At 44.5% G+C, this 27663-nt stretch overlaps 1 protein-coding gene across 1 annotated transcript in view; it reads right to left on the bottom strand.

Annotated features, from left to right (window-relative positions):
• Positions 1-27663, bottom strand: part of LOC115105157 (rab effector MyRIP-like) — a 139733-nt gene that overhangs the window by 54855 nt on the left and 57215 nt on the right. Inside the window, 1 exon segment of the mRNA XM_029626829.2 lies at positions 1430-1651. Within this exon segment, the coding sequence (XP_029482689.2) occupies positions 1430-1651 (222 nt within the window).

Raw genomic sequence — 27663 nt, 5'->3', positions numbered from 1 at the left:
CAAGAGAGAAAGAAAGAAAGAAAGAAAGACCAACCAACCTCCACCCTGATGGATAAAAAATCAACAGTTTTGTCTCGTAAACCCAGTTTGGGGCTACGTGTCTAATTCTATACCACGCCTTGGCATGTTCCATCATCACACACACACTGTGATATCACTGTCATGAATGGTAAGGAAAACACAGTTTTCCATGTCAGCGACTCAGGTGGTAGAGAAGACTGACTGGGCCATCCTTCAGGCATTTCCATCCATGTATCTAAAACCACCCAGAAGGCTGAGACACACAACAAAGTGAGACGCTGGAGGCAACGTCGATTAAGGCAGCCCCCTGCACCCCTCTGATTCAAAAGGGCTGGGTTAAATGCGGAAGACATTTCCATTGAATGCTTTTAGTTCTGCGACTGACTAAATATCCCCTTTCACACACATAAATGACATGACACAAACACATATCATATGAAGTCTACACACACTTAGGTGAAGACACAGACAAACAGCTTTCCACCCACCCAGTTCACACACCCATGAAAAGCAGTGTTCTGGTTTTCATCAAGGTCCTAGTATAGAGTATAGCCCGTATAACACAACATACTCTGCTCAATTCATCATCCTCCCATTGTAACGCAGCTCAATACGGTGAAGCCTGGTTAGTGTAGCTTCATGTTGGTGTCGGAGTTTGTCTGTGCTATGACGGCAAGCATACACACACACACACACAGTCTCTCCTCCGGACATATACAACATGGACAACACCTGGCTGCAGCATCCAAAAAACACCTTTCTTCAGTCTCTCACCTCATACACTCTCCTTTCCTCACAACCTACACCCCCCCCCCCCCCCCACCGTCCTTCCCCTCGTTCCCAAGAGCTCTCTCCAACACGACGCGCTGTTCTCTCCCCCTCCTCCCCGGGCTCCCTCTTTTTGACAGTCTTCTCTTTCTCCCTCCCTCTCTTTCACTCCTAACTAACTCTGGTCGCCGTTGACAGACTGTAGTAACAGCGACAGCAGTGTAGTATCCACCTCATTCACTCTTCCCTCCCTGCCCATTCACTCTTCCCTCCCTGCCCATTCACTCTTCCCTCCCTGCCCATTCACTCTTCCCTCCCTGCCCATTCACTCTTCCCTCCCTGCCCATTCACTCTTCCCTCCCTGCCCTTTCACTCTTCCCTCCCTGCCCTTTCACTCTTCCCTCCCTGCCCTTTCACTCTCCCTCCATCCCTCTCTCTCTCTCTCTCCCCGGGCTCCAACCCAGCTATCTGCCTCTCTCGCTCCCCCCCTCTACCTCCCTCTGCTCTCCCTCGCCTCCCGTCTTTCCCCCTAGTCTCCCCATCTCACTCTGGTGTTCCTGTCTCTCCCTCCCTCTCGCTCTCTCTCTATCCATTCATTCATCCAGTGAGATAAATAGGATTCAGACCGTAGTAGACTGACCTGGTCTTCTGGCAGACGGTACAGAGCCAGGCTTTCTCTCGCTTGCTGTAGGTGCGGCAGGTCTTGCAGACGTTGTACTGGCAGTCCAGACACGGGCGCTTGGGGTTGACCAGGAAGGTGAAGGGAGAGCAGCAGCGGATACAGCAGTGCTCGTTGAAGCGGTGCTGCTTGGAGAGGATGGAGCATCTACTGCCTTCCTCCGCCAGCTCCTGCTTCATCTCACTGCCCCGACGGAGAGAGACCGGGAGGAGGGAGAGTGGGAGGGGGGAGGGAGTTAGCGAACAGAGGTGGAACATGAGGCGGCGGAGAGGGGAAGGCGGAATAATTGGAAGCCGTAACAAATGAACAATTAAAAAGGTTAATAAAAGGATAATAAAGGGAAGACGGAGAGTGTTAAGGTGGCTGACATTTCCAATCGGAGAGACTGTCACTCCTCGTCTCAACGCCAACGGGATATTGAGAATGGCATGCTACACACGTGTGTTTGGTGTGTGTGCATTAGTGTGTGTTTGTGTGTGTGTGTGCGCCTCCTGTGTCTGAAAGTTGTAACTCTTAATGGAACAGGCTTAGTAGCTGCTTTCCTCCCTGTAACATATTGTTCCTTACTAGAGGTGTTCTCAGACTGGTTGCAATGCAGCTACCAACAAAAGCCTCTCAATACCAGAATTTGCACTTAGCACTAGATAGCATTTGTCATTATGCCAGCATTATTGAATGTATTATAATGTAGTAACAAAATAACATGAATAGCAAGGACGGAGAAAAATAAAAGAAACCAGACGGATGAAAACGGACCGAAACGGCGAGGGACTACCTAAATATGTCCAACATGAAGCTCTTGCAAAATGGTTTGCTACGGTGTGCACGAATGAACACGACCCTGTTCCCCGACTACATTCCCTCTGCTGGTGTCCCATCAGATGAACTCCTTTCCCTGTTAACTAGCAACAATAGGGGACTCATTAGTGTTACCTGTCTTGTCGCCTATGTATCGTGTTCCCTCTACAACCCCTAATGACACAGTATATTAAGCTATAGGACTACCCCCATTGTAATAACGACGATGATGATGATGTTGATGATGATTATTAAACGGTGCGATATTAAACAGCTATACAGCTGGCGGTCACTGGGGAGCTTTAAGCAAAACAAACACATGTACAGTACACACTGAATGCCACGCTCAGGCGTTGGGTAAATAGTGTTAATGACAAGTGTGATCCAATTACACCGCAATTATAGGGGCTTTGGTTCAATAACAATGGTCCCGCTGTACTCTAATGAGGCTGATTTACGGCCATACACACAGGTTATTCCAGGTATGCTTAGTTAATTACACAATTACCTTTCTGTAGGCTGGATGTGCATCGATTACTTTCTGTGTATCTGTGGTGGTCGCCGTGTTGCAGTTTCACGGTCTGGGACTTGACCATTGGTGACTTACATTCTCCTTCTCGAGACTATGATGAGGAGAATATTAGCAGCACTGGGTGAGCAGAGCAACGAGGGTTCTGTCCTTTATCAGTGGGAAGGGCCAGCCACACCCGGGCACACACAGTCTACATCAACTGGTGAGCCGCGGGGGAGCAAGCGATGAGTGTGAGCAGACAGGATCCGATCATAGGCTACACATCGCGCAAGCGTCTCACTTGCCTTCCCGTAACAACCATTAAGAAACACAAACTGCTGTACGAAATTGAAAACAATACTATTATTCAGTTTAATAGTAAAACAACAGTCTAGCTAGGTGTCTCTCTCAACCCTTGAGTATAGAAAGTAGGCTGTGTCTTTGAATGTGTTTTCTCGCTGTTCCCGCCCACTTCCACCCCCCTGCATCCCATAGCCAGGTTCTGACAAGTCTCCCTTTAGTTTTCACTATGTAATAATAAATAAATTAAAATGACAAAAATGTTAGTGGGTGATTACAAAAAAGTAGCCGAGAGCCTGACTTGCCATTCATTTATATAATAATGAAGTAGTTTAAAAACAGGTTGAGTAGAACTTGTGAGGTAGTGATGATTAGTAAATTAGTTGGAGATATACCGCCATCTGGTGGGGACTAGAAACAATTGCATAATAACACCAACTATAAATTGATGGACTCGTGACTCCGACCATTGGTGATTCGGACTTCAGCCATAGGGACTCGTGACACGACTCGGACTCGAGCACAGAGGACATGGGACTCGACTCGTACTCTAGGCTTAGTGACTCGACTACGACACTGGGTGGTTGCCCTAGCAACAAGCTCTCACAGTTTCACTTCAGAATACCCAATGTTTGTCCCTAAGGTTTGGGATAGGGTTAAAACATTAAGTTTAAGGCATTCATTCAGAATAGTTAAGGTAAGGGTTAGGGAAACCTTTCAAAATGGTTTAAATTTAGTGTGCATAGCACTGATCGAACACGCAACCCTCTGAGTCGGTACTTGCGGCTTACGCCCATCCCCAGCACCCTAGCAACAAACCGCAAGCCCACTTGATGGTAATAGCGCTCACTGTTGCCCATAGTGGCTGGTTTTGCCGTAATCTCCCAACGTCCTGGGTACCTGGTCGGTAGTCCAAATATCGCCTTGGATCTTGAGCGACCTGGCTGTGTACTTGCCAGATTCTTATGGGGCTAGTAGAAAGGTGAGCGACAGGGTGAGTTTAACCCATGGTTGGAGAGTCAATTATTCACACACATCTCCTCTCCTCCGGGATTTACTGTGCTCAGGGTAAACTCCCACACAGCTTTTATTGATCCTACATCTACGCACACACACACACACACACACACACACAAAAACCAACCCTCCATCATCTTTTCATATCCATCCAGATACTTTTATCTATCCACAGAGACCTATAATTTAATAAATGATTTCTCCCCAGTGAAAAGCCACATAGTGCAACAAGATCTTCTAAATGCAGGTAGTATGGAGTACTGCAGAGATAGTGAACGCAACCTGCGATGGGAGGGGTGGGGGTCCAACCGTGTGTGTGTGTGTGTGTGTGCCTGCATTTGACCCATTTTAGTGAGGCTCCCTAACGCTTAATGCCTTGCACTGAGGGGCCAGATGGATGATACTGTAGCTCTGGATGATAGCTCGGTAACAGTGCAGATAGGTCTATAGGCTAAATGAGCACGGTAATACACACATATACAACAAGGACAGAGAGCCCTGTAACTCCTGGTGTCCCATCAGATTAAAGGGATACTTCAGGATTTTGGCCACGACGCCCTTTTATCTGCTTCCCCTGAGTCAGATGAACTCGTGAGAATACAAATTGTATGTCTCGGTGCCCAGGATGAAGGAAGTTGGAGGTAGGTCTGCGAGGGCACCCATTGGTGGAATGGTACAGATTAAAACAGCTGACAGCGGTATACCGGTATGAATGTGAATACTGGTATGACGGTGTGCCATGATATGGATTTTGCCATATCGTGATAAATTAATACATGTTGAGTGATACAGCCTAGTGGGCTAGTTCAAATGGTTTATCTTTTACTAAAAACAGTCTCTCTTTTTTTTTAGCAAAGCAAAAAAGTAGAAGCATGGAGGTCACATGCAATCTGCCTGCCAATCAAAGTCAACAAAACAAGCACCCGCAACTGCAGAGTAAGCAAACGTTTGGCGAAGTAAACTCCGTTCGTAAGCCAGTGTCCAAAAATCAAGCAAGCATGAAGACAAGGAAAATAACGCTATCGAGGTTGATTTGCAGGACGACGAACAATTGGTTCGGGGGGAGGGGGGCTCCTCTGCCGTTTGGAACTGGTTCGGCTTTAAGATGTCCGACCTCGACCAAACAGTACTGTGTAAGTTGTGTCGACGCATTGTGCTCGTCAAAAAGGTGGAAACACCAGCAGTATTTTTTTCCCACAACCTGAAAACCATACATGTGCGCAAATATATAGAATCTACCAGAATGCTTGCAACAAACCCCCGGAGCAAGTCCCAAGACATCTTCAAGCCAGACCGGCACTCCGCTATCACTCAACGCATCATTCGTTAGTGGTAACTCCCTATGACAAGAAGAGCAACAAGTGGAATGCGAGAACGAGTGCAATTACTTATCACATGGCGAAAGACATGGAACCAATTTTTTTTTTACTGTGGAGAAAGACGGTTTCACAAAGTTGATTCGAACTCTAGACCCCAAAATACGAGAGCCATACATTAGCCTCACGATTCATTACATTGACGACAACTGGAAACTGCAAATGCCTTCAGACCTCTTAATGGACTGGACTAGGTGGTTTCAGACACGGGCTAACACTTTGCTATTGGTACGTCTCAACGTCCATAACACAGAGCTCGGTAGATAATATTTGTAAATGTGTGCAATATCCAAATATTACATGGATTACATTGATGGCATGTATAATTGACACAGCCTACGGCGTCAATATATTAATCTATCCTCTCTTTCAATAACAAAGCCTACTCAATAAATGATCCCGTTTTCTAAAGCAACGTAGCTCTCTTAATCACAACAGTTGTATGCAAAGCTATAGATGGATTAAAATGTGTAATCATGTCCATTGTCCATGCTGTAAATTGCTGTAATTATAGCAGATGCAATATTATTTCTATTGAATAATTGTGATTTAATATGTAATTTTATTATCTCCAGAGAGGAGAGTACAAAACGAACCTCGGGTATCCCGGACCACAGGAGTGTGCGGCACATTTTCCTATAGTTGGAAGAAGCAGAAGGCCCTGACATGTGCAAAGGATAAACTGAGCCTGATCCTCCACGAGATCATCACAGAATCCTCGACACGGTGGGGATCTCGACTGCAGATGATGGAGATAGTCCTGGAGCAGGAAAAGGCCATCACACAAGTCCTGGCAGCAGACAACAACAACAGAAAAACACTGCACCTTGCATCCTCCTGGCAAGACATTGATGTCTTTAAATCTATCACGGCAGCACTTAAGCACCTCCAGGATTTCAGACGCCCCGTCAGGAGAGACATACGCGACTGTGTCCTATCTGAAGCCCGTCCTCCATTTGTTCATTGAAATCCAAATGAAGGTCGATGCCAAACTGACCCGAGAGATTAAGACGAGGGTCCTCAATTCCCCGAATGGCAAATACACCGACCCTGAAACAGAGGAGCTGCTCACCATGGCTACCTTGCTGGAGCCAAGGTTCAAGACCACCTAACATGACCACTGAGAAGCTGGTGGAGGTGAGAGCTGCCTCCGAGACAGAAGCCCTCCTTGTAGGGAACACGGCCGTGGGAGACTTCTCTCTTGAAGAGGACCAGAGCGAGAGAGAGAAAGAAGCTGCCACTGCTCCACAATCAGCAAAGAAGTCCAAGAAGAGCCTTGGGAGCCTCTTTAAGAAAAGCAGTAGAGCACCTGCCTTGAGAACCCAGAGGACAGGTCACGGAGCGAGAGCTGGACAGCTACACTCTGATTGGCAGCAGACAGTCAGGCTGATCCTTTGGAGTGGTGGTGAGCTCACACTTCCCCACAAGTGAGTTATCTGACAAAGAAATACTTCTGCATCTCCCTGCCACAAGTTGGCCCTTCTGAGGGAGCATTTAGCACTGCGGTCACATGCCACAGGGCAACTTTGAAGCCAGAAACTAATCGATAGGCTGGTGTTCCTGACACGGGACTTGTGAAGAGGGAGGCAGTGAATTGTTACATGGTGAACTGAGAAACATACAGACTGTCTTGGTAAATGCTTGAAGTTAGTTTGAAAAGGTTTACAACTTGAATTCATAATGACCGGTGTTATGCTGAAAAAAAGACTACACTTATATTTGGCAGGAAATATTTTATTTAATTTTACTGCATATTTATTTGTTTGTTTGCATAGGGGAAAAAATGTGCAATGACCCCTTTCTGTTTCTATAAGGTTAAAAGCAATATTTTGTCTAACTTAAGGGCTCAATGTACAAAGAAAATTGTACAGTCCATTGTGATATTATCGGTTTACAGTTGAGAGTTAAGTAGGCCCTCATTCACCATCGTAAAGCCCTCGTTATTTCGTTGCTTTGACAAAGTCACTTTTTGAGATTAGGATTTATTTCATGTGATTTAGGGTTTCATTTACGTCTGTCCCTCATGAAGGTCAACCCTGAACTGAACACTCGTTTTCATAATGGCGAAACTATTTTCAAAAGAAACACTGAACATCGAGTAAAAGCAGGTTCTACTCTTTTTGGACATTTTGTGGTGTAAAACTGAACCGCTCAAGCATAACATGTCAACCCTGTTACCGATCGATAGACAGGCTAGACATGTTTTAACCATATTCTTTTTTATTATGAAGCTTGCATTCAATTGCCACTCCCTCTAGCACACAACACGTTTCCATTGCCCCGGTCAAAAGGGGATTCATGGCAGATTTAAGAAGCAATCATGTATCTATTAATGGTCGGTATTAGTGAGTGTGCAGTCCGTACATCATTCCTCTTGAATTATCCAGTAGGTTGCTGCAGACTAGCCCTGCAGATCCTGGGTATAATTCAAGAGGTGAGCAGCAGCCTCTGGGCCCATACTCTGTTTCAAAGTAGGACTACTGATCTTAGAACAGTTTTCTTTTGGATCATAATGAAGGAGATTTATATACAAAGTTACATCTAGAATTGGCTTCCTATTTCGCAATCCTTCACTCATGCTGCCAAACATACCCTCGTAAAACTGACCATCTTACCGATCCTCGACTTTGGTGATGTCGTTTACAAAATAGCCTCCAACACCCTACTCAACAAATTGGATGCAGTCTATCACAGTGCCATCCGTTCTGTCACCAAAGCCCCATATACTACCCACCACTGCAACCTGTACGCTCTCGTTGACTGGCCCTCGCTTCATACTCGTACAGATCACTGCACCTGTACATAGCCCATTTATAAATAGACCAAACAACTACCTCTTCCCCTACTGTATTTATTTATTTTCTACTTTGCACACTCATCTGTCAAATCTACCATTCCAGTGTTTTAATTGCTATATTGTATTCACTTCGCCATCATGGCCTATTTATTGCCTTTACCTCCCTTATCTCACCTCATTTGCACACATTGTATATAGACTGTTTCACTCCATGTGTAACTGTATTATTGTATGTGTCGAACTGCTTTGCTTTATCTTGGCCAGGTCGCAGTTGTAAATGAGAACTTGTTCTCAACTTGCCTACCTGTTCGTTTTTTTTAAAGGTGAATTTTTTTTTAATTAAAAAATATGGACAGAGAGGACCTGAACTCCTACTCCGAGAAGCTTTATGAATGAGGTCGCAGCAGTCTTTTGTTCAGAACTATTCGTAGGGGTAGTGTTAGACCCAGAGTTTAATTGAGGTGAGATGCTATAGCAATTGCTTGACTAACCCTGTTATATGCTTCAACATCTGATCTTAACTGCAGGAGTGAATAGATTCCTTTGGTACAGATGTAGGATTTTAATTTGATCACCCTTTTATTGCTGAACATTTTCCTGCACAGCTGGAAATGCAAACTTGTAGTGTATTCTAGGTTTAAAAAGGCTTCTAACGTTTAGTTTTCCGCTTAAACATTTCAGACTTGATTTGCCGTAACAAAAATGTATCAACCCCTACAAAACGCCATTATTTATAATCCACATTAATTCCCAATTCTTGTTGCTGCAGGATTATTTTCTTGATGTAGCAAACTGGCTCAAATTAAGATCCTACATCTATAGATCTTCAAAAGTGGACTGAGGTTTTAGCCGGACCTTTTCCTCGAAAGTGAAGTTAAAGACCCTTTGTAACTTCAGTGACTACTAAGTATTTTTTATACCTCCGGCTTTGGGCTGGATGTCAATGTGTAGTTCCTACATGCATAATCAATCTATGAGGATAATTACTGTCTTACATCAATTAACCACGAAATCCCCAATTTGAAAGCAACTTTTTCTGGAAGATGTGCTGCGCCATTTTCCCCCACGTGGGCCAGCCCCCTAGCAATTAGAGTTTAAGTCAATGAGCTTCAGCCCCTCGCCATTTGAGTGAGGGGCTGAAGATGCACACACAGCAGTGAGAGAGAGACAGCAATGACGTGTCGCACATATCTGCGACGCAGTAACGCAATCGTCGGGGACCACGTTTGGCTCGTGAGCGCTACTTTCAGAACTACCGTCTAAGAAGTATATAAATGTTAGAGAATCTCTTTAATGTTAAGCCTAGTAGAATGACCATTCTTCTTCAGACCTTTTCACACACACAGCAGAAACCACGTGTACAAGGAAGGAAGGATGCATGTTCAAAGTATTGGAACAGGGCCGCAGCGTGTACAGTGTGTGTGTGTGAGGGACACACACTAAGTGTAACCCATCCCAGAGCTAACCGCTAGCGTCTGGGAACCATCAATCCAGGTGGAATAACAGCAGGGAGACCACCCGGCAGACATTTCATCATGGAGCGCAGCCTGGGGATTTACAACCTCTCTCTCCCAATGGTTTATTCTACAGAGTATGTCTCTGCCCGTTAAATAGACCAGCCCAGAGAAATGGACACACACACACACATATATAGAATTACATATAGAATTTATAGGATCTCTATGTTCACACATCCTTGGCCCACACACAAAAACCCATGTGCACGTATGCACACACGCACAGTGATCGACCAAGTGAGCTTTGTCCCTTCCCACAGCTTCTTCTTCCTCAGCGGTTGAGACGGCTGGCTGATGGGCTTTCCACTGAAGAGATGAAAAGCCTGGTGCCATGTCCCAGATAGCACCCTATCCCCTTTATAGTGCACTATAAAAGGGAAAGGGAGCCATATGGGACGCAGGCCGTAATCAGTCCTCCGGCGATGTGACCGTGCCGCCCCCCCTACACTAACCCCAGGTTAACGTTATAAGGCCATTCTGTGTCCTCGCGCATGTACTGTATGTCTGGGGTCACACGACACCACGGGTGAATGTCCCCAACCTTTCATGAGTAAAATACCAGCAAAGAAGGAGAGTTAAACGTGAGTGTGCACATACAGCACCTTAATGTGCCTGTGTGTGTGTAAGACATTATAAAACCTTGTTAAGTGTCAGGGAGCCTTAATAAGCCCCTGTGTGATGTTTAAAATGTTCTTATTAGCTTGCCTTTACTATTTATTAGGGCCGAGATGATATCGTGGCAAGGAAAACAAAAACAGATTTAACCTCTTTAGGAAAACAGCACTGATGTGGGAAACAAAAACAAACACGTTGTCATCCGGAGTCACGTATTCATTTTGCAAGCTACAGCACACAATATTTTACATACAGCAGGTTTTTAAAGGACCAAAGAGTTTGATCTGCTTCGAGTTTTCATTTTTTGCTATTGAAAAAAAAATATGATACTGGTATCGTCACAGCCCTACTATTTAGTCAATAATTCATTCCCCCTCTTATTCCCTATGCGTGGCACGGTTTACTGCTGCAGTCTGTAGATTGATTGAGAATGGGGATACATGGCACCCTATTCCCTATATAGTGCAACAATGTATACAATAACACTCCAGTCTGGTTTTAGACCCCATTATAGTACTTAGGCTGCACTCGTGAAGGTGATAAATGACCTTTTAATGGCCTCAGACCAAGGCTCTGCATCTGTCCTGGTGCTCATAGAGCTTAGTGCCGCTTTTGACACCATGGATCACCACATTCTTGCCTGGTTTAGATCTCATCTGTCGGAAATATATTAGTTTGTCTCTGTGGATGCTGTTTTTGTGTTCCTCAAAGTTCCGTTTTAGGACGACTATTGTTTTCACTATATATTCTACCTCTTGCTGATGTCATTCGGAAACACAAAATGTCAACTTTCACTGCGATGCAGACGACACACAGCTCTACATTTCGATGAAACATGGTGAAATTGCCTACCTTGGAACCCTGTGTTTCAGACATAAGGAAGTGGATGGAGGAAAATGTTTTACTTTTAAACCTCGGACAAAACAGAGATGCTAGTTCTAGGTCCCAAGAAACAAAAGAGTTCTGCTGTTTAATCTGACAATTAACCTTGATGGTTTTACTGTCTCAAATAAAACTGAAGTACCTCGGCGTTACTCTGGACCCTGATCTCTCTTTTGACTAACATATCAAGAATACTTCAAGGGCAGCGTTTTTCCATCTTCGTAACATTGCATAAATCTGAAACGGTTTGTCCAGAAATTATGCAGAAAAGCTAAATCGATGCTTTTGTCACTAAGGCTACCACAATGTTCTACTCTCTGGCTACCGGATAAAGCACTAAATATCTTCAGTTACTGCTAAATGTGGCTGCTAGAATCTTGACTAGAAGCAAATAATTTGATCATATTACTCCAGTGCTAGCCTCTCTACGCTGGTTTCCTGTTAAGGCTAGGCTGATTTCAATGTTTTACTGATCACCTATAATCATTACATGGACTTGGCTCCTACCCATCTCTCCAATTTGCCCCCTTATTGTCTCTAGAACCTCTGAGCAAACTGCTGAAGGCAGGGCTTTCTCCTATAGAGCTCAATTTTTGTGGAATGGTCTGCCTATCCATGTGAGAGACGCAGACTCGGTCTCAACCTTTAAGTCTTTACTGAAGACTCATCTTTTCAGTAGGTCCTATGAGTATAGTCTGGCCCAGGGGTGTAAAGGTGAACGGCAAGGCACTGGAGTGACGAACCACCCTTCTCTGCCTGGCCGGCTCCCCTCTCTCCAGTGGGATTCTCTGCCTCTGAGTCACTGGCTTACAAGTACTCTTCCATGCCGTCTCTAGGAGGGATGTGTCACGTCGTGACCGTCTTTTTTCGCTATTACTTGTCTTGAAAGGGTTGAGTCACTGAAGTGATCTTCCTGTCTGGTTTTGCGCCCCCTCGGGCTCGTACGGTGGAGGAGATATTCATGGGCTATACTCAGCCTCGTCTAAGGGTAGGAAGTTGGTCTGTTGATATCCCTCTAGTGGTGTGAGGGCTGTAATTTGGCAAAGTGGGTGGGGTTATATCCCTGTCTGAGGGTATCATCGGACAGGGCCACAGTGTCCCCCTACCCCCGCTGTCTCAGCCTCCAGTATCTATGCTGCAATAGTCTATGTGCCAGGGGCTTCTGTTATCTGGGGTCCTGTGTGAACTTACTGTAAGTATGCTCCCTCTATTTTGCCTCTCTCTCAATTTAAGGGGCTTTATAGGCAAAGGAAACATATGTTTGTGAAATAAACAATACAAAATTAACAGTAAACATTACACTCAAAAGTTTTAAAAGAAAATACATTTCAAATGTCATATTGTCTATATACAATGTTGTAATTATGTGCAAATAGTTAACGTACAAAAGGGAAAATAAATAAACAAATATAGGTTGTATTTACAATGGTGTTTGTTCTTCACTGGCCCGTTCCATGATCTCGCCATCACGGTTGACAACTCCACTGTGTCCTCCTCCCAGAGCGCTAAGAACCTTGGTGTGATCTTGGACAACACCCTGTCGTTCTCAACTAACATCAAGGCGGTGGCCCGTTCCTGTAGGTTCATGCTCTACAACATCCGCAGAGTACGACCCTGCCTCACACAGGAAGCGGCGCAGGTCCTAATCCAGGCACTTGTCATCTCCCGTCTGGATTACTGCAACTCGCTGTTGGCTGGGCTCCCTGCCTGTGCCATTAAACCCCTACAACTCATCCAGAACGCCGCAGCCCGTCTGGTGTTCAACCTTCCCAAGTTCTCTCACGTCACCCCGCTCCTCCGCTCTCTCCACTGGCTTCCAGTTGAAGCTCGCATCCGCTACAAGACCATGGTGCTTGCCTACGGAGCTGTGAGGGGAACGGCACCTCATTACCTCCAGACTCTGATCAGGCCCTACACCCAAACAAGGGCACTGCGTTCATCCACCTCTGGCCTGCTCGCCTCCCTACCACTGAGGAAGTACAGTTCCCTCTCATCCCAGTCAAAACTGTTCGCTGCTCTGGCCCCCCAATGATGGAACAAACTCCCTCACGACGCAAGGACAGCGGAGTCAATCACCACCTTCCGGAGACACCTGAAACCCCACCTCTTTAAGGAATACCTAGGATAGGATAAAGTAATCCTTCTCACCCCCCCCCCCATCTAAATCTAAAAGATTTAGATGCACTATTGTAAAGTGGCTGTTCCACTGGATGTCATAAGGTGAATGCACCAATTTGTAAGTCGCTCTGGATAAGAGCGTCTGCTAAATGACTTAAATGTAATGTAATGCAAATAGTTAACGTACAAAAGGGAAAATAAATAAACAAATATAGGTTGTATTTACAATGGTGTTTGTTCTTCACTGGTTTCCCTTTTCTTGTGGCAACAGGTCACAAATCTTGCTGTTGTGATTGCACACTGTGTTATTTCACCCAATATATATGGATTGGATTTGTTTTAGAAGTCTTTGTGGGTATGTGTAATCTAAGGGAAATGTGTCTCTAATATGGTCATACATTTGGCACGAGGTTAGGAAGTGCAGCTCAGTTTCCACCTCATTTTGTGGGCAGTGTGCCTTTCTCAATTGCAATACTCACTGAGTCTATACATAGTCAAATATTTTGGGTTAGTTACAGTGGTCAGGTATTCTGCCACTGAACTCTGTTCAAGGCCAAATAGCATTCACGTTTTTAAAAAATTATTGTAAATTTCCAATGTGTCAAGTAATTATCTTGTTGTTTTCTCATGATTTGGTTGGGTCTAATTGTGTTGCTGTCCTGGGGCTCTGTTTGTTTGTGAACAGAGCCCCAGGACCAGCTTGCTTAGGGGGCTCTTCTTAAGGTACATTTCTCTGTAGGTGATGGCTTTGTTATAGAAGGTTTGGGAAACACTTCCTTTTAGGTGGTTGTAGAATTTAACAAATCTTTTCTAGATTTTAATAATTAGCCGGTATCGGTCTAATTCTGCTCTGCAACAATTATTTGGTGTTCTACGTTGCAAACAGAGGATATTTTTGCAGAATTCTGCATGCAGAGTCTCAATATGGTGTTTGTCCCATTTTGTGAATTCTTGGTTGGTGAGCAAACCCCAGACCTCAACCATAAAGGGCAATGGGTTCTATAACTGATTCAAGTATGTTTTGTATGTTCCTGGTGATGGCATAGACCTTTCTTGCTGATGTTTAGACAGAGGTATATATAGTTTGAGTGCTCTAGTGCAACAGTGTCTAGATGGAATTTCTATTTGTGATCCTGGCAACTGGACCTTTTTTTGGAACACCATTATTTTTGTCTTACTGAGATTTCCCGTCATTGACCAAGTCTGACAGAATCTGTGCAGAAGATCTAGGTGCTGCTGTAGGCTCTCCTTGGTTGGGGACAGAAGCACCAGATCATCAGCAAATAGTAGAACTTCAGATTCAAGTAGGGTGAGGCCGGGTGCTGCAGACTGTTCTAGTGCCCTCGACAATTAGTTGATATATATGTTGAAGACGGTGGGGCTTAAGCTGCATCACTGCATCCCTCTCACTCTCTCCCTCTCTCTCGCAACTGTTGTCTCTGAATGCTTGGCTATGAAAAGCCAACTGACATTTACTCCTGAGGTGCTGACCTGTTCCACCCTCTATAACCACTGTGGTTACCAACCCTAACCCTGCTGGTCATCTATGAACATTTGAACATCTTGAATAACGTTCTGGCTTTAAAATCGCCATGTACTCTTATAATCTCCACCCAGCACAGCCAGAAGAGGACCCCTCAGAGTCTAGTTCCTCTCTAGGTTTCTTTCTGGGGTTATTCCAAGCCACCGTGCTTCTACATCTACATTGCTTGCCGTTTGGAGTATTAGGCTGGGTTTCTGTCTAGCACTTTGTGAGATCTGTTGATGACACTGTTGACTAGGGTCCATAGCGCTATGTATGGAATAGGGTGCGATTTGAGGGACAGGTTGGAACTTCAGGCAGCAGCAGTGTTAGGGACAGATTTACGTGGTCCAGGAAAAACTATTGGTCCGGAGACAGAGTGCAGAGAACCCATGGATTACACCTTCTAGCAGACCAACATCTTTCACCTTCTTCTGAGCAGAAACATGACTTCAAGAAGACAAGTGCACAGAGGCAGAAAAAACAGACAAAGGCCTTATTGTGTGTGTGTGTGTGCGCGCGCGACTGACAGGTGGTAAGTAATGTGCTGCTTTCGTTAGATTTCTGTTTTTGGAGAGCTGTGGCAGAGGAGCAGACCTGGGACTTGGCTTGTGCAAGTGTGTGGATGACTGCTGCTGCAGCTGAGAGAGCGAGAAACAGAAAGAGAGACACATACACAACCTTTCAAAAGTTTGGGGTCACTTATAAATGTAACCAGAATAGAAAGTTGGAGGCCCCGGTGCACAACTGAGCAAGAGGACAAGTACATTCGTGTCTAGTTTGAGAAACAGATGCCTCACAAGTCCTCAACTGGCAGCTTCATTAAATAGTACCCGCAAAACACCAGTCTCGACGTCAACAGTGAAGAGGCGACTCCGAGAGGCTGAAAAATGGAGCAAAATGGGCAAAATTTCATACCGAAGTTGGTGTATATTTTCTCTCGCTTCATCTAAAATAATTCAAGACCATTTTGCATAATTTTTTAAATGGCTGTGTCATGTGCATTCCACTGAAGCTTGCATCGATGCACCTTTCAAAATATGTACAAAACGGATTTTACAGCTGGGAAGTCCACGCCGTGCACCGTTGTGCATATACGGAGTGCGGTGGTATGCAAATTGAGAAACACCCAGAATCTGTCGCCCCCATACAGCACACAGCGTAGATCAGGGCTTCTTCTCTCTCAACTTATTCATTACAGTTGTCATCTGTCAAAGCTGTGTGTGACTCCAAGCTGACTCTTTCAACGAGCTTCGCTTTGGAGATAGCGAGCTAAGCTAACCACCCCAGGTTACAGTACAGTGCTTCGCTCTGTAGCCCCCCACGCATCACAAAGCTCAGATAAGGGCTTCCTCTCTCTCTCTCTACTGGAACTCACCCCATGTTACAGCTCTCTTCACCCTCTTCCCAGCACACAGCCAAAATAAGCCTCCTTACATTTGTATTGAAATCCCAAGTTACTTTGAGGGGAAAAATAATGATGACTGTCACAAGGTTTACAAACTAACTGATTTGCTAAGCTTCATCTTTAGCATCAACAATGCGATCTATGGTTTGCTTGCACAGCTCATGTTAAGGCCAGAGCCAGAAGACACTGATTGCTAATCATCCTCTTGGTTATTAGCTAGCCATGTTTTGTTTTTAAACCTCAGTCAGTCAGTCTCTCTCTCTCAGCAGCCAGTGACAGAGGGGAGTTGGTGCTGGGTTAATTGACCTTGAGATGAACCGTGAAGTGTTTAAAGCTCCAGAGTCTCCTTCTCCTCCCCACCTTCTCCTCCTATCCACTAAGATCTCTCTCTGGGTGGACGACTAGTGATGGACTCAGCAACCACCCAGCAGTAGAAGCCTACTACTGTACAGTAGAGAGAAATGGGCTAATTTGAAAGATTGAAGAGCAAAAACCTCTGGGGATATTCTTACGGTGAAAAGAGAGCGAGGTCTGTATGGAGAGATAAAGCACAGTTCCCATGCCTCTTTGGCTGCAACCTATTCTCTATATAGTGGACTACTTTGACCATAGTCCTATGGGTTTCACTATGGGCCCTGAACAAAAGTAGTGCACTATATAGGGAATGCACTATATAGGGAATATGCCATTTGAGACGCAAACTATGTCCCTGTTCTGTGATTGATGGAACCTGTCCCAGGGGGAAGGGAACAAGGCACAGCACGTGTCATTACCCAGTTTCAGGTTGTATTGCCACATGCACAAGTACAGTGAAATGCCTTTCTTGCGATGCACTAACGGGGCTGCAGGGTAGCCTAGTGGTTAGAGCGTTGGACTAGTAACCGGAAGGTTGCAAGATCAAACCCCCCAGCTGACAAGGTACAAATCTGTCGTTCTGCCCCTGAACAGGCAGTTAACCCACTGTTCCTAGGCAGTCATTGAAAATAAGAATTTGTTCTTAACAATATATTTGAAAATATAAAATAAATATATAGTATTATAAAAGAGGGTAGAACAAAAACACGAGAAATAGAACTAAGAAGAACATGATAAAATACGCAAGTGTGTATGTGCTTTTTTATTTATTTACCTTTATTTAACTAGGCAAATTCTTATTTTCAATGACTGCCTAGGAACAGGTTAACTGCCTGTTCAGGGGCAGAACGACAGATGTGTACCTTGTCAGCTCGGGGATTTGAACTTGCAACCTTCCGGTTGCTTGGTGAACGGATCATCAAAAGAGTTGGGAGAGCCATGGGGGTATCTTGTCTGAGAGCCATGTTTCAAAAAAGCAGAGAATATTGTAGTTACAAGAGTCCCGTTGATAGCAATCCCACTAGAGGAGGACATTCATCTTATTATCAAGTGATTGGCCAATAGAATGTTGGGAATAGGTGGCTGGTTTTCCCGTCGCCTTCATCTCTCCAGGACTCCCCTCTCCTGCCTCTTTCGCTGGTGATTCTTATTGGAGATCCCGGAAATTGGGTCTGAATTGCACAAAGAGCCCAGGACAGACGAGTCAAAGTTGAAGCCGGAATTGAGGTTAGTAACCGCAGATCTGATATTGAAAAGTTCTTGTCGCTCATAAGAAATTATAGCGGATACATTTTGCACAGAAAAAAACTAAACTAAACGGCAAAAGAATCACAAGATAGTAAAGTTGGACCCGGAGAGGAAGAGAGAAAAGTGGGGATGGGGAAATGGAGGATGGACTAGAGCAGGGTTTTCCCATGTTTCTCGTGTAACATTCTATTTCACATGTGAAAACCATGTGGTTTGGAACACTTCACGTGGTGATATTTCACATCAAGTTTCACAGGTGACGCCCTGCGAACAAAAGTCAGTCGTTAGGATGTCCCCCCCGGAACGTCACGCAGAGTTTTCAACTTACATATGTGACACAATTTGACACACGTAATTACATTGTGTATGTTTATTTATACAGTTAACCTCACAACCTCGTAGGGTCCGCTGGCCAGGAGCGCTGCTCACACACACACAGTAGGGCAAAGAGTGGGATCTTAGAGAAGCTTACCAAGTGGAGATAACGCTTCATCAATTACTATAGTAGGCTGCACCACTGTTGTCATGCTCTCACAAACATGCTAATAAAGGCAAACACACACACACACGCATGTACGTACTCACTCACTCACGCAGGCATGCATGAACACATGTACACGTCATTCACACACAATACGACCTCTGGTGCAATAACAAAATGACAGACGATGGGTAAGAAGCTGGTTTGTACTAGCAAATCCTGATTGTACAGTCATCACATATTCAAGTTTCTCTTTTATCCCAAAAGTCTAAACGAGGCCCATAACTCATCACTGATTTGGGAATATAGGACGTGTTGCGTATTATCTAAGTTGATCTCAGTTTGTGTATCATTAGGGTATATCACTGTCCCCTTCTCTGTCCATCACTTTTCCCTTTGACCAGGACCCATGGTATGCCTGGGGTGTGGTGTGACTGTGTGACGCATGTCCTGACAGCCCACACACACACACCCATCCCCGAAGAGCGGATTAAGTACTTTTTCATTGCATCTTTCGCTATTCACATATTTCCACTTCTTACATAGAGTCAGATTATATTCAGTTGGACCAGCACACAGTAGAGAGACACACACACAGAGAACAGGTCATGTGTACTGCTTACAGTATTGATTTGGCACTTTGACTGTACTATGACAAAAGCCATGTCTGCCAGCTGTGAGAAAGTGCATCAATCTGTCCGCGTGCATCCCAAATGGCAGCCTATTCCGTATTGAGGAATTCCCTGGGTCAAAAGTAGTGAACGGGGTGCCATTTGGGACACGTGGTGTCTGTGTGCATATCTAGAACACCCACACAACCCACCAGCCAGCCAGACAGGGTCATACCAGTGGGTGTTTGTGTTGTGTCTGCTAGCTTTGTCCAATATGCCTCAGAGCGTAGTAGGATTGTGTTAATGCTTAAATCAAACCGTATTGCTTGGCTGTTACAAATGGCCAGCGTGTCTCACCCTCTAAAATCGATAACTTGTAATGTTGAAAACTCAATAGCATATTTTTCACTCTTCAGACCTTGATCTAAAATTGCTTCTTGTGGGCTGAGAGAAGTCCTTCTCACTCCCACTCCAGGCGCTCAGTAATCAAACGTGCTCAAGGGCTGTGCATCCGTCCATCAGTCTTGCCGGCGCAAATGTGTATCTTAAAAGAGCTGTGCCGCTCGCTCAGTCCTACCCTGAGTGCTGGCAGAGGCTGGGCCTAATTGATCATTTTTAGGGGGGGTTGGGAGGGGATGTCTACTGTCAGAAATAAGGGTCACCCTCAGAGACCCAAAACAGGGCTTTATGAGGGATGCAACACTGGCACACGCATACGGATGGCTGCACGCACAGTGCCAGCCCATCCCCTTCCAGTACTGGATCTGTCACTGCCTCTAGAGAACATGGCTGTAAGGCAGCTATGTTCACCAGCCCATCCTCTTCCAGTACTGGATCTGTCACTGCCTCTAGAGAACATGGCTGTAAGGCAGCTATGTTCACCAGCCCATCCCCTTCCAGTACTGGATCTGTCACTGCCTCTAGAGAACATGGCTGTAAGGCAGCTATGTTCACCAGGCTGTACTCCATTGTTTCAGTCTATAACAACACTATCAAAGCCGGTCAGTTTTCCTCCTCTCCTTCGACGACACGTTCTACACACAGGGGGTTAGTAGCGAGGGGGTTAGTAGCGAGGGGGTTAGTAGCGACAGTCAGTCAGTCAGTGTGCCTCTACTCTGTGTGGAGCGGATGGAGTGTACCACAGTAGTCAAGTTTCACTGTGCGATAGATGGTAAGTAGAGGAGTCAGTCAGTCAGTGTGTCTGTGGAGCGCATCGTCCCATAGTACTCTGCGTTGGCTTGGTCATGTGTAATGTGGACTGTAATTGGGGTCAGGACACCCTGGATAGGAAGTGAACACAGTACCCATTAAGTCGCAGCGCCACCGCCACAGCCAATCCCTGTCTCGCTAATTGAATTGGTATCTCCCAAATACAACTCTCTCGCTCCCGCTCTCATATTTTCCTTGCGTACAGCACTCGTCATCACAGGGGTTAACACTGAAATAGCCACGGTCCCTAGTGGCTCCCTCAGACCCCTGTATGTAGGCCTACTACTGTAACTCACTGCCTGTGTCCCAAATGGCACCCTATACCCTACATAGTGCACTACTTTTGACCAGAACCCCATAGGCCCTGGTCATAAGTAGTGTGCTATATAGGTACTAGAATGCCATTATGGAACATGGACCCCGATTATCTTAAAGACGCAACAACCACCAAATGATCTATGTTTACATCACCACGGCAACAGAAGGTACAGTATATACCCACAATTACATTACAGCCCATACATTAATAGCTGTGAATGTTTCCAACTCTCCAGCCCCACCCCTCTCTCATTTCTCCCCTCTTTCCCTCTCACTGGACCTCTATCGATGGGCGACACTTTGGCTGAAGGTTTGGCATATTTGGTTTGCTTTCCTCCCCATGTGAAAAGAGATTATTCATCCAATCACAGGCTTCCACTGAAGCGGCAGCGCCATGTGACAAGAATCACTTATCTCACCGAGCCCGAATAACAGAGTCCATCTGAGGGAGGGTTAAAGGGAGATGGTCACGGTAGTTAAAAAGCCATTTCTCATTGGCAGTTAGTTTGAGGGAGTCCGTTACATTGGCATTATGAAAGCCTGGGAAAAGGACGACAATCAGACTCATATTTACATACAAATACTGTTTACGTTAAAGGAATACATACAGGGTGTGCGTGCCAAAGGGGAAATTAAGCAGAAGAGTTGAGAGACAATATAATGAAACATTTTTTTTTTTATAAAAAAATGGGGGTCGTCTTCCCACAGTGTAATTAAAACAGAACACTGGAACAGGGCCCTGTGGACATTTAACTAGAATGTTCCATTTCATCATATTGCATTATAGATGTATAAAAAAATATTCTCAGGTGATATTGTAAAACACTTTGTGTATTTGACTTCTGCATTATGACCTTCCAATCAGCCATCCAAAACAGTTCAATGAGACCAGTGGAGTTGACTCTTTATCCAATCAGTCACTACGTTAAGTCAATTTACCGAGGCAACACAAACCTGACCACCGCTCTGTCATTGACTTAAGCACCCCTGCCAGTCATCCATCTTCTGCCATTGTTAACCAGACCTTCTAGTAGAATCTATAATAGATAGTCCAAAACACAGTGCCCCATCATGTCACATGACCTAGATTTTTGTGGGGCGGCTGGTAGCCTAGTGTTTAGAGCGTTGGGCCAGTAACCGAAAGGTTGCTGGATCGAATCCCCGAGCTGATGAGGTAAAAATCTGTCGTTCTGCCCCTGAGCAAGATAGTTAACCCACTGTTCCCCCAGGAGCCGAAGACGTAAATGTCGAAAAAAGCAGCCCCCCGCACCTCTCTGATTCAGAGGGGTTGGGTTAAATGCAGAAGACACATTTCAGTTGGACAACTGACTAGGTATCCCACTTTCCCATTATTTTAAGCATTTTCCAGAAATGACAATGACACCAAAAATGAAGGCAATTGTCTGAGGATGTTCCTGCACCATCTAACATAAATTTTAAAAAGGGGACAGTTCGATGAAAAAGCTTTAAATAAAAAAGGTTTAAAATCAAGGTCATGTGACATAATTGTCCAAAACACAGGGCCCTAACTAGTCAGGTCATATTGTGCGTGAAATGGCATTTACTGCAGATTGGATGCGCAGTGTGTGCCCTTATCAGCTTGTTTGTGAGAGCATGACAACAGTGGTGCAGCCGACCACAGTGATTGACGAAGTGTCATCTCTCCTTGGTTCTGCCTGTGAATTCACTCTCTCCTCTACCACACACATTTTCATTCACCCAACAACGATTCCCACATTGACACAACTCCCAGATGTAAAATAAGTGCTGGGTCTCGGTAGTGGGCTCACACCCCCCTCACCCGGATCAAAAGCTGACAGGCAATCTATGCGGCACGCCATCCGCAATCCTTCTGTGAGCATGATACACGATAAATGGGCCTCAGAAAGTTCTAGAAACCTCTTCACAGAGACAGCAATGATAACATCAACTCCTCTGAGGATATAAACTTATCTAATATCTTAAAAAGAATCCAAACATCAGGAAAGCGGTCATGTGCACATATTAAAATGTCATATTAGTGATTCAAAACACCACATAGGACATGGGAAAAAAATACAGTGAGTTAATTAAACTTAGCAATGATGCGGGGTGGGAACCAAAAGAAACGTGAATGAAAAACAACAAGACAAGACAGAAGCAACGTCAAACGTCTTTTGTCGTTGTTGCTATCCACAGATGAATTTGCCACCGTTCATAGTAGAGCTCTGCTATTATGATGACAGAGTGTCTTTTAAACTTCATTTACAACCCGACTCTCTGGGGAAACACCGTGGAAGACAACAGAGCAGTGTGTGTGTGTGTGTGTGTGTGTGTGCGTGTGTGTGTGTCTTTCACAGAACAGTCGGAGACAAAGAGCAGCAAGTCTCTCTTTGACTTAGCTTAGTTAAGAAACACGTCTGTTGTGTGTCACATTTTAATTATTCCCCAAGGAAACAAAAAGAAGAGCGCTCCGCAGCAGCGGCAGTGGGATATTCTCCCGATACTCCAGTCTACTCCTTAGTGTGATGCCAATTCGGTCTCAACACAACTGTAGCTTATACCTATTTCAGAAGATATGATTTGTTACCCGTTGGTTACAGGGTCCGTGAAAATACAGGAAAGCATGACTAGGTCTCAAAGTGGGATTTAATATACCATGTGTTTTACCCCCTACCGTTTTCAGATCTACAAAAAAGCTGGTATAAAAAAAGCTGGCATTGTAAAATAGTGAGATTTTTATCTGTGGCTGGGTCTCTATGGCTGTGTTTACACAGACAGTCCCATTCACTTATTTTTCTCTCTCTCTCTAATTAGTCTTTTGAGCAATCACATCAGCTCTGAAAAAGATCTGATGTATAAAGATAAGATACGATTGGTCAAAAGACCAATTCGTGGAAAATATATCAGAATTGGGCTGCCTGTGTAAACATAGCCTATGTATAAAGCAAATTGATAGTATGTGTCCACATAGACAGTGGGTTGATGGTGTTTGTGTCCACCTCTGTATAGCAGGTTAATAGTGCGTCCACAATAGAGAGACGGTTGAGGGTGTGTTGACTTCTATGCACAGGTTGACAGTGTCCACATAGAGGCTGGGTTGAGCCTGTCCACTTCATTACTGTACATTGAGATAATACAGTATGTGTCTGGCCCCAATGCTGTACCTGTCTATGACTTAAGGTTCCCGTGCAGAGGCTCTAACCTGAACCCAGCCAGCCTTAGTAACAGGGTTGGCAGATGAGCACAAAGTATAGGGGGGACAAACACAGCAATTCACCCTTTATCTTACCTAAACATATCAAATCTAATCAAATTGTATTTGTCACATGCGTTGAATACAACAAGTGCTTACTTACAAGCCCGTAACCAACAATGCAGTTAATAAAAATCAACAAATAAATTGAAATGAAAAAAAAACTAGAAATTAGCTAAATAAAAAAAATTAAAGAGCAACAATAAAATAACAGCAGTGGTATACAGTACTTAAGTAAAAATACTTTAAAGTACTACTTTAGTGTTTGGAGGTATCTGTACTTTACTATTTATATTTTTGCCAACTTTTTCTTCACTACATTCCTAAAGAAAATATTGTACTTTTTATTCCATACATTTATCCTGACACCCAAAAGTACTTTTACATTTTGACCGGAAAATGGTCCAATTCACACACTTATCAAGAGAACATCCCTGGTCATCTCTCCTGCCTCTGATCTGATGGACTCACTAAACACAAATGCTTAGTTTATAAATATGTCTAAGTGTTGGAGTGTGCCCCTGACTATCCGTCAAAAAAGGAACAAAAATAAGAAAATGGGCCGTCTGCTTTGCTTAATATAATTTGAAATGGTTTATACTTTTACTTTTGACACTTAAGTACATTTCCGCAATTGCATTTACTTGTAATACTTTTACTCAAGTAGTATTTTAAATGGATGACTTTCACTTGAGTCATTTTCTATTAAGATCTCTTTACTTTTACTCACGTATGACAATTGAGTACTTTTCCCACCACTGAATAACAGTAACGAGGCTACATACAGGGGTTACCGGTCGGTACAGAGTCTATGCAAATAGTCTGGGAAGCCATTTGATTAGCTGTTCAGGAGTCTTATGGCTTGGGGGTAGAAGCTGTTAAGAAGCCTCTTGGACCTAGACATCGTGTTCCGGTACCGCTTCCCGTGCGGTAGTAGAGAGAAGTCTATGACTAGGGTGGCTGGAGTCTTTGGTCATTTGTAGGGCCTTCCCCTGACACCGCCCGGTATCTTTTCAGTCTCCTGAGGGGGAACAAGCACTGTCGTGCCCTCTTCACGACTGTCTTGGTGAGTTTGGACCATGACAGTTTGTTGGTGATGTGGACACAAAGGAGCTTGAAGCTCTCAACCTATTCCACTACAGCCCCATTGATGAGAATGGGGGCATACTCAGTTGCTAATCCTGGCACCACACTGCCAGGTCTCTGAACTCCCTATAGGCTCTCACCATTGACGGTGAACAGGGAGAACAGGAGGGGACTGAGCACGCAACCCTGAGGGGCCCCAGTGTTGAGGACCAGCGTGGTAGATGTGTTGTTGCCTACCCTTACCACCTGGGGACGGCCCGTCAGTAAGTCCAGAATCCAGTTGCAGAGGGAGGTGTTAAGTCCCAGGGTCCTTAGCTTAGTGATGAGCTTTGAGGGCACGATGGTGTTGAACACTGAGCTGTAGTCAATGAATAACATCCTCACATAGGTGTTCCTTTTGTCCAGGTGGGAAAGGGCAGTGTAGAGTGCAATAGAGATTGCATCATTATGGATCTGTTGGGGCAGTATGCAAATTGGAGTGGGTCTAGGATTTCTGGGATAATGGAGTTGATGTGCCCTGGGTCCACAGTAGCCCTTAATGTGTGGTGAAAGACAGCCTGCATCCAAAATGGCAAGGGAATAGGGTGTGCACTATAGGGAATAGTGGTCAAAAGTAGTGCACTATATCGGGAATATGGTGCCATTTCAGATGCAGCCAGAGAGGCTGTGGAGAGGTGACATGAGGTTACTCAGTGACAAGCATCTGCAGTGACAGGTGATCTAATGACATCACTGTCTGCCGCCACAGGCAACACAATGTTAACTGACAGGAGATGACAGACACAGGCAGCCAGACAGAGGATCACTGAGGGAGACAGGAAATGAGAGAGGGAGATAGGCAGAGGGGGGGAAGAGAAAGAAGAGCAAAAGAAAGGGGGGGGGGCAAAGAAAGAAGGACAGAGAAAAAAGGACAGAGTGAAAGAACAGGGAGAGGAAAGAGGGAGAGAGAGAGCTGCGTGCTGACGAGAGGGAGAGAGCCGACAAAAGAGAGAGCTCCGACGAGAACGAGACATTATATTGACAGGAAGTATGGCTGATTACTAGACATCACTAGGGCTTCTACTGCAAGCAGGGAGACTGGACTAACAAGCTTCTACAGCTCAGCACAGGATCCCAAAAAGGAAGAAGATTGATGGCATGCTTTGTAACACAAAACATTTTTCTGATAATCATGCTGAAAGTGGACAATTTAGACCCATTTTTAGACCTACTCTATTTATGGAACATGAGGAACACCTGCTCTTTCCATGACAGACTGACCAGGTGAATCCAGGTGAAAAGCCATGATCCCATATTGATGTCACCTGTTAAATCCACTTCAAAATCAGTGTAGATGAAGGGGAGCAGACAGGTGAAAGAAGGATTTTTAAGCCTTGAGACAACCGAGACAAGGGCTGCATTCCAAACACTTAACAGACACACCCTCTCCCCTCAGCCCTCAAATTAAGTGGACACATCTGATGACGTATCATGACCTCTGACACGTTTACACTTGCAGGGCAAGGGAGGAAGGAATGAATTTGAAATTGTCCGCCCTTGCCTGGAAATTCACTCGATCGTCTCGCAATGATTGAGCTTGCTTTATATGCGCTACAGTCAATTATGATTGTCTACTTATATTAACTATATAATTATTAATATACGCCTACTGTATGATAGCTAGCAAATGAATTAGCTAACTAATGTTAGCCTGCCTAGCTACTTCTGAAGGAAACCTTTTTATTTCTAAAATTTACAAAGCTAACCAAACAAAATCATTACTTTTACGAGATGTGTTTGTGCATTACTAGCACAATTTATTTACATTATTATTTACATTCGTTTTACTTACAATTGTATGTTGACTCCATATTGTTGACTCCATATTGACGTTGTGCTTTTAAGTTTTGGCAGACTTTTCTTAGCTGACGTACAATCATCGAGAATTGAATTACACTCACAAACTCCATTAAAAACCAAGGGCTGAGGGGCTTACGTTGCAAACCTCCCTTGCTCGGCTAATCATTTGGACCGATTCCCCCAATGGCATAAAGCGAGGGTAAGTGGACGAGGGTGTGTCTTTTATGAGTTTGAAACAGCCATGGACTGTGTATGTGTGCCATTCAGCGGGTGAATGGGCAAGACAAAAGACTTAAGTGCCTTTTACGGGGTATGTTGCCAGGGGCACCGGTTTGAGTGTCAATAATTGCAACGCTGCTGGGTTTTTCATGCTCAACATTTTCCCGTGTGTATCGAGAATGGTGCACCACCCAAAGGACAACCAGCCAACTTGACACAACTGTGGGAAGCAGCCCTGTGGAACGCTTTCGACAACTTGTAGAGGCCATGCCCCGAAGAACTGAGGGGCATGAAGGAAAAAGGGGGTGTAACTCAAATGTTCCTAATGTTTTGTACACTTAATGTATACATGCCTCCTGTAAAACCCAATGATCTGTGAACAATACATGATACAGACAACACCTTGGTGTCATTATACTCAGATACAAAATTGTACAATTTCTCTGAAGTACTCTTTTTGATTGAGATTATTTTTAGACATATTGTGCACAACAATATACTCTTCCAAACACGTCAAATTCCCAGAGTGGACTCTCAGCTACTTTTAAAGTTATGATGAATTTTATGAGCAGCACCAACATAGTAAATGGGAAAATGGATTCAAAAGGGACCTCCCTCTGCTGGTGATTTTCTGAATCTGTGATTGGGTAATTACCTATAACGTCAATTTATATTTATAAAATTGATCATTTCTTCAAAAGTAGCAGAGAGCTTCACATAATCCAGACAACGGA

This window comes from Oncorhynchus nerka, linkage group LG22, assembly GCF_034236695.1.
Source record: "Oncorhynchus nerka isolate Pitt River linkage group LG22, Oner_Uvic_2.0, whole genome shotgun sequence".
Taxonomy (NCBI): Eukaryota; Metazoa; Chordata; class Actinopteri; order Salmoniformes; family Salmonidae; genus Oncorhynchus; species Oncorhynchus nerka.
The sequence above is the reverse complement of the archived record's forward strand: the minus strand, read 5'-3'. Positions and strand labels throughout refer to the sequence as shown.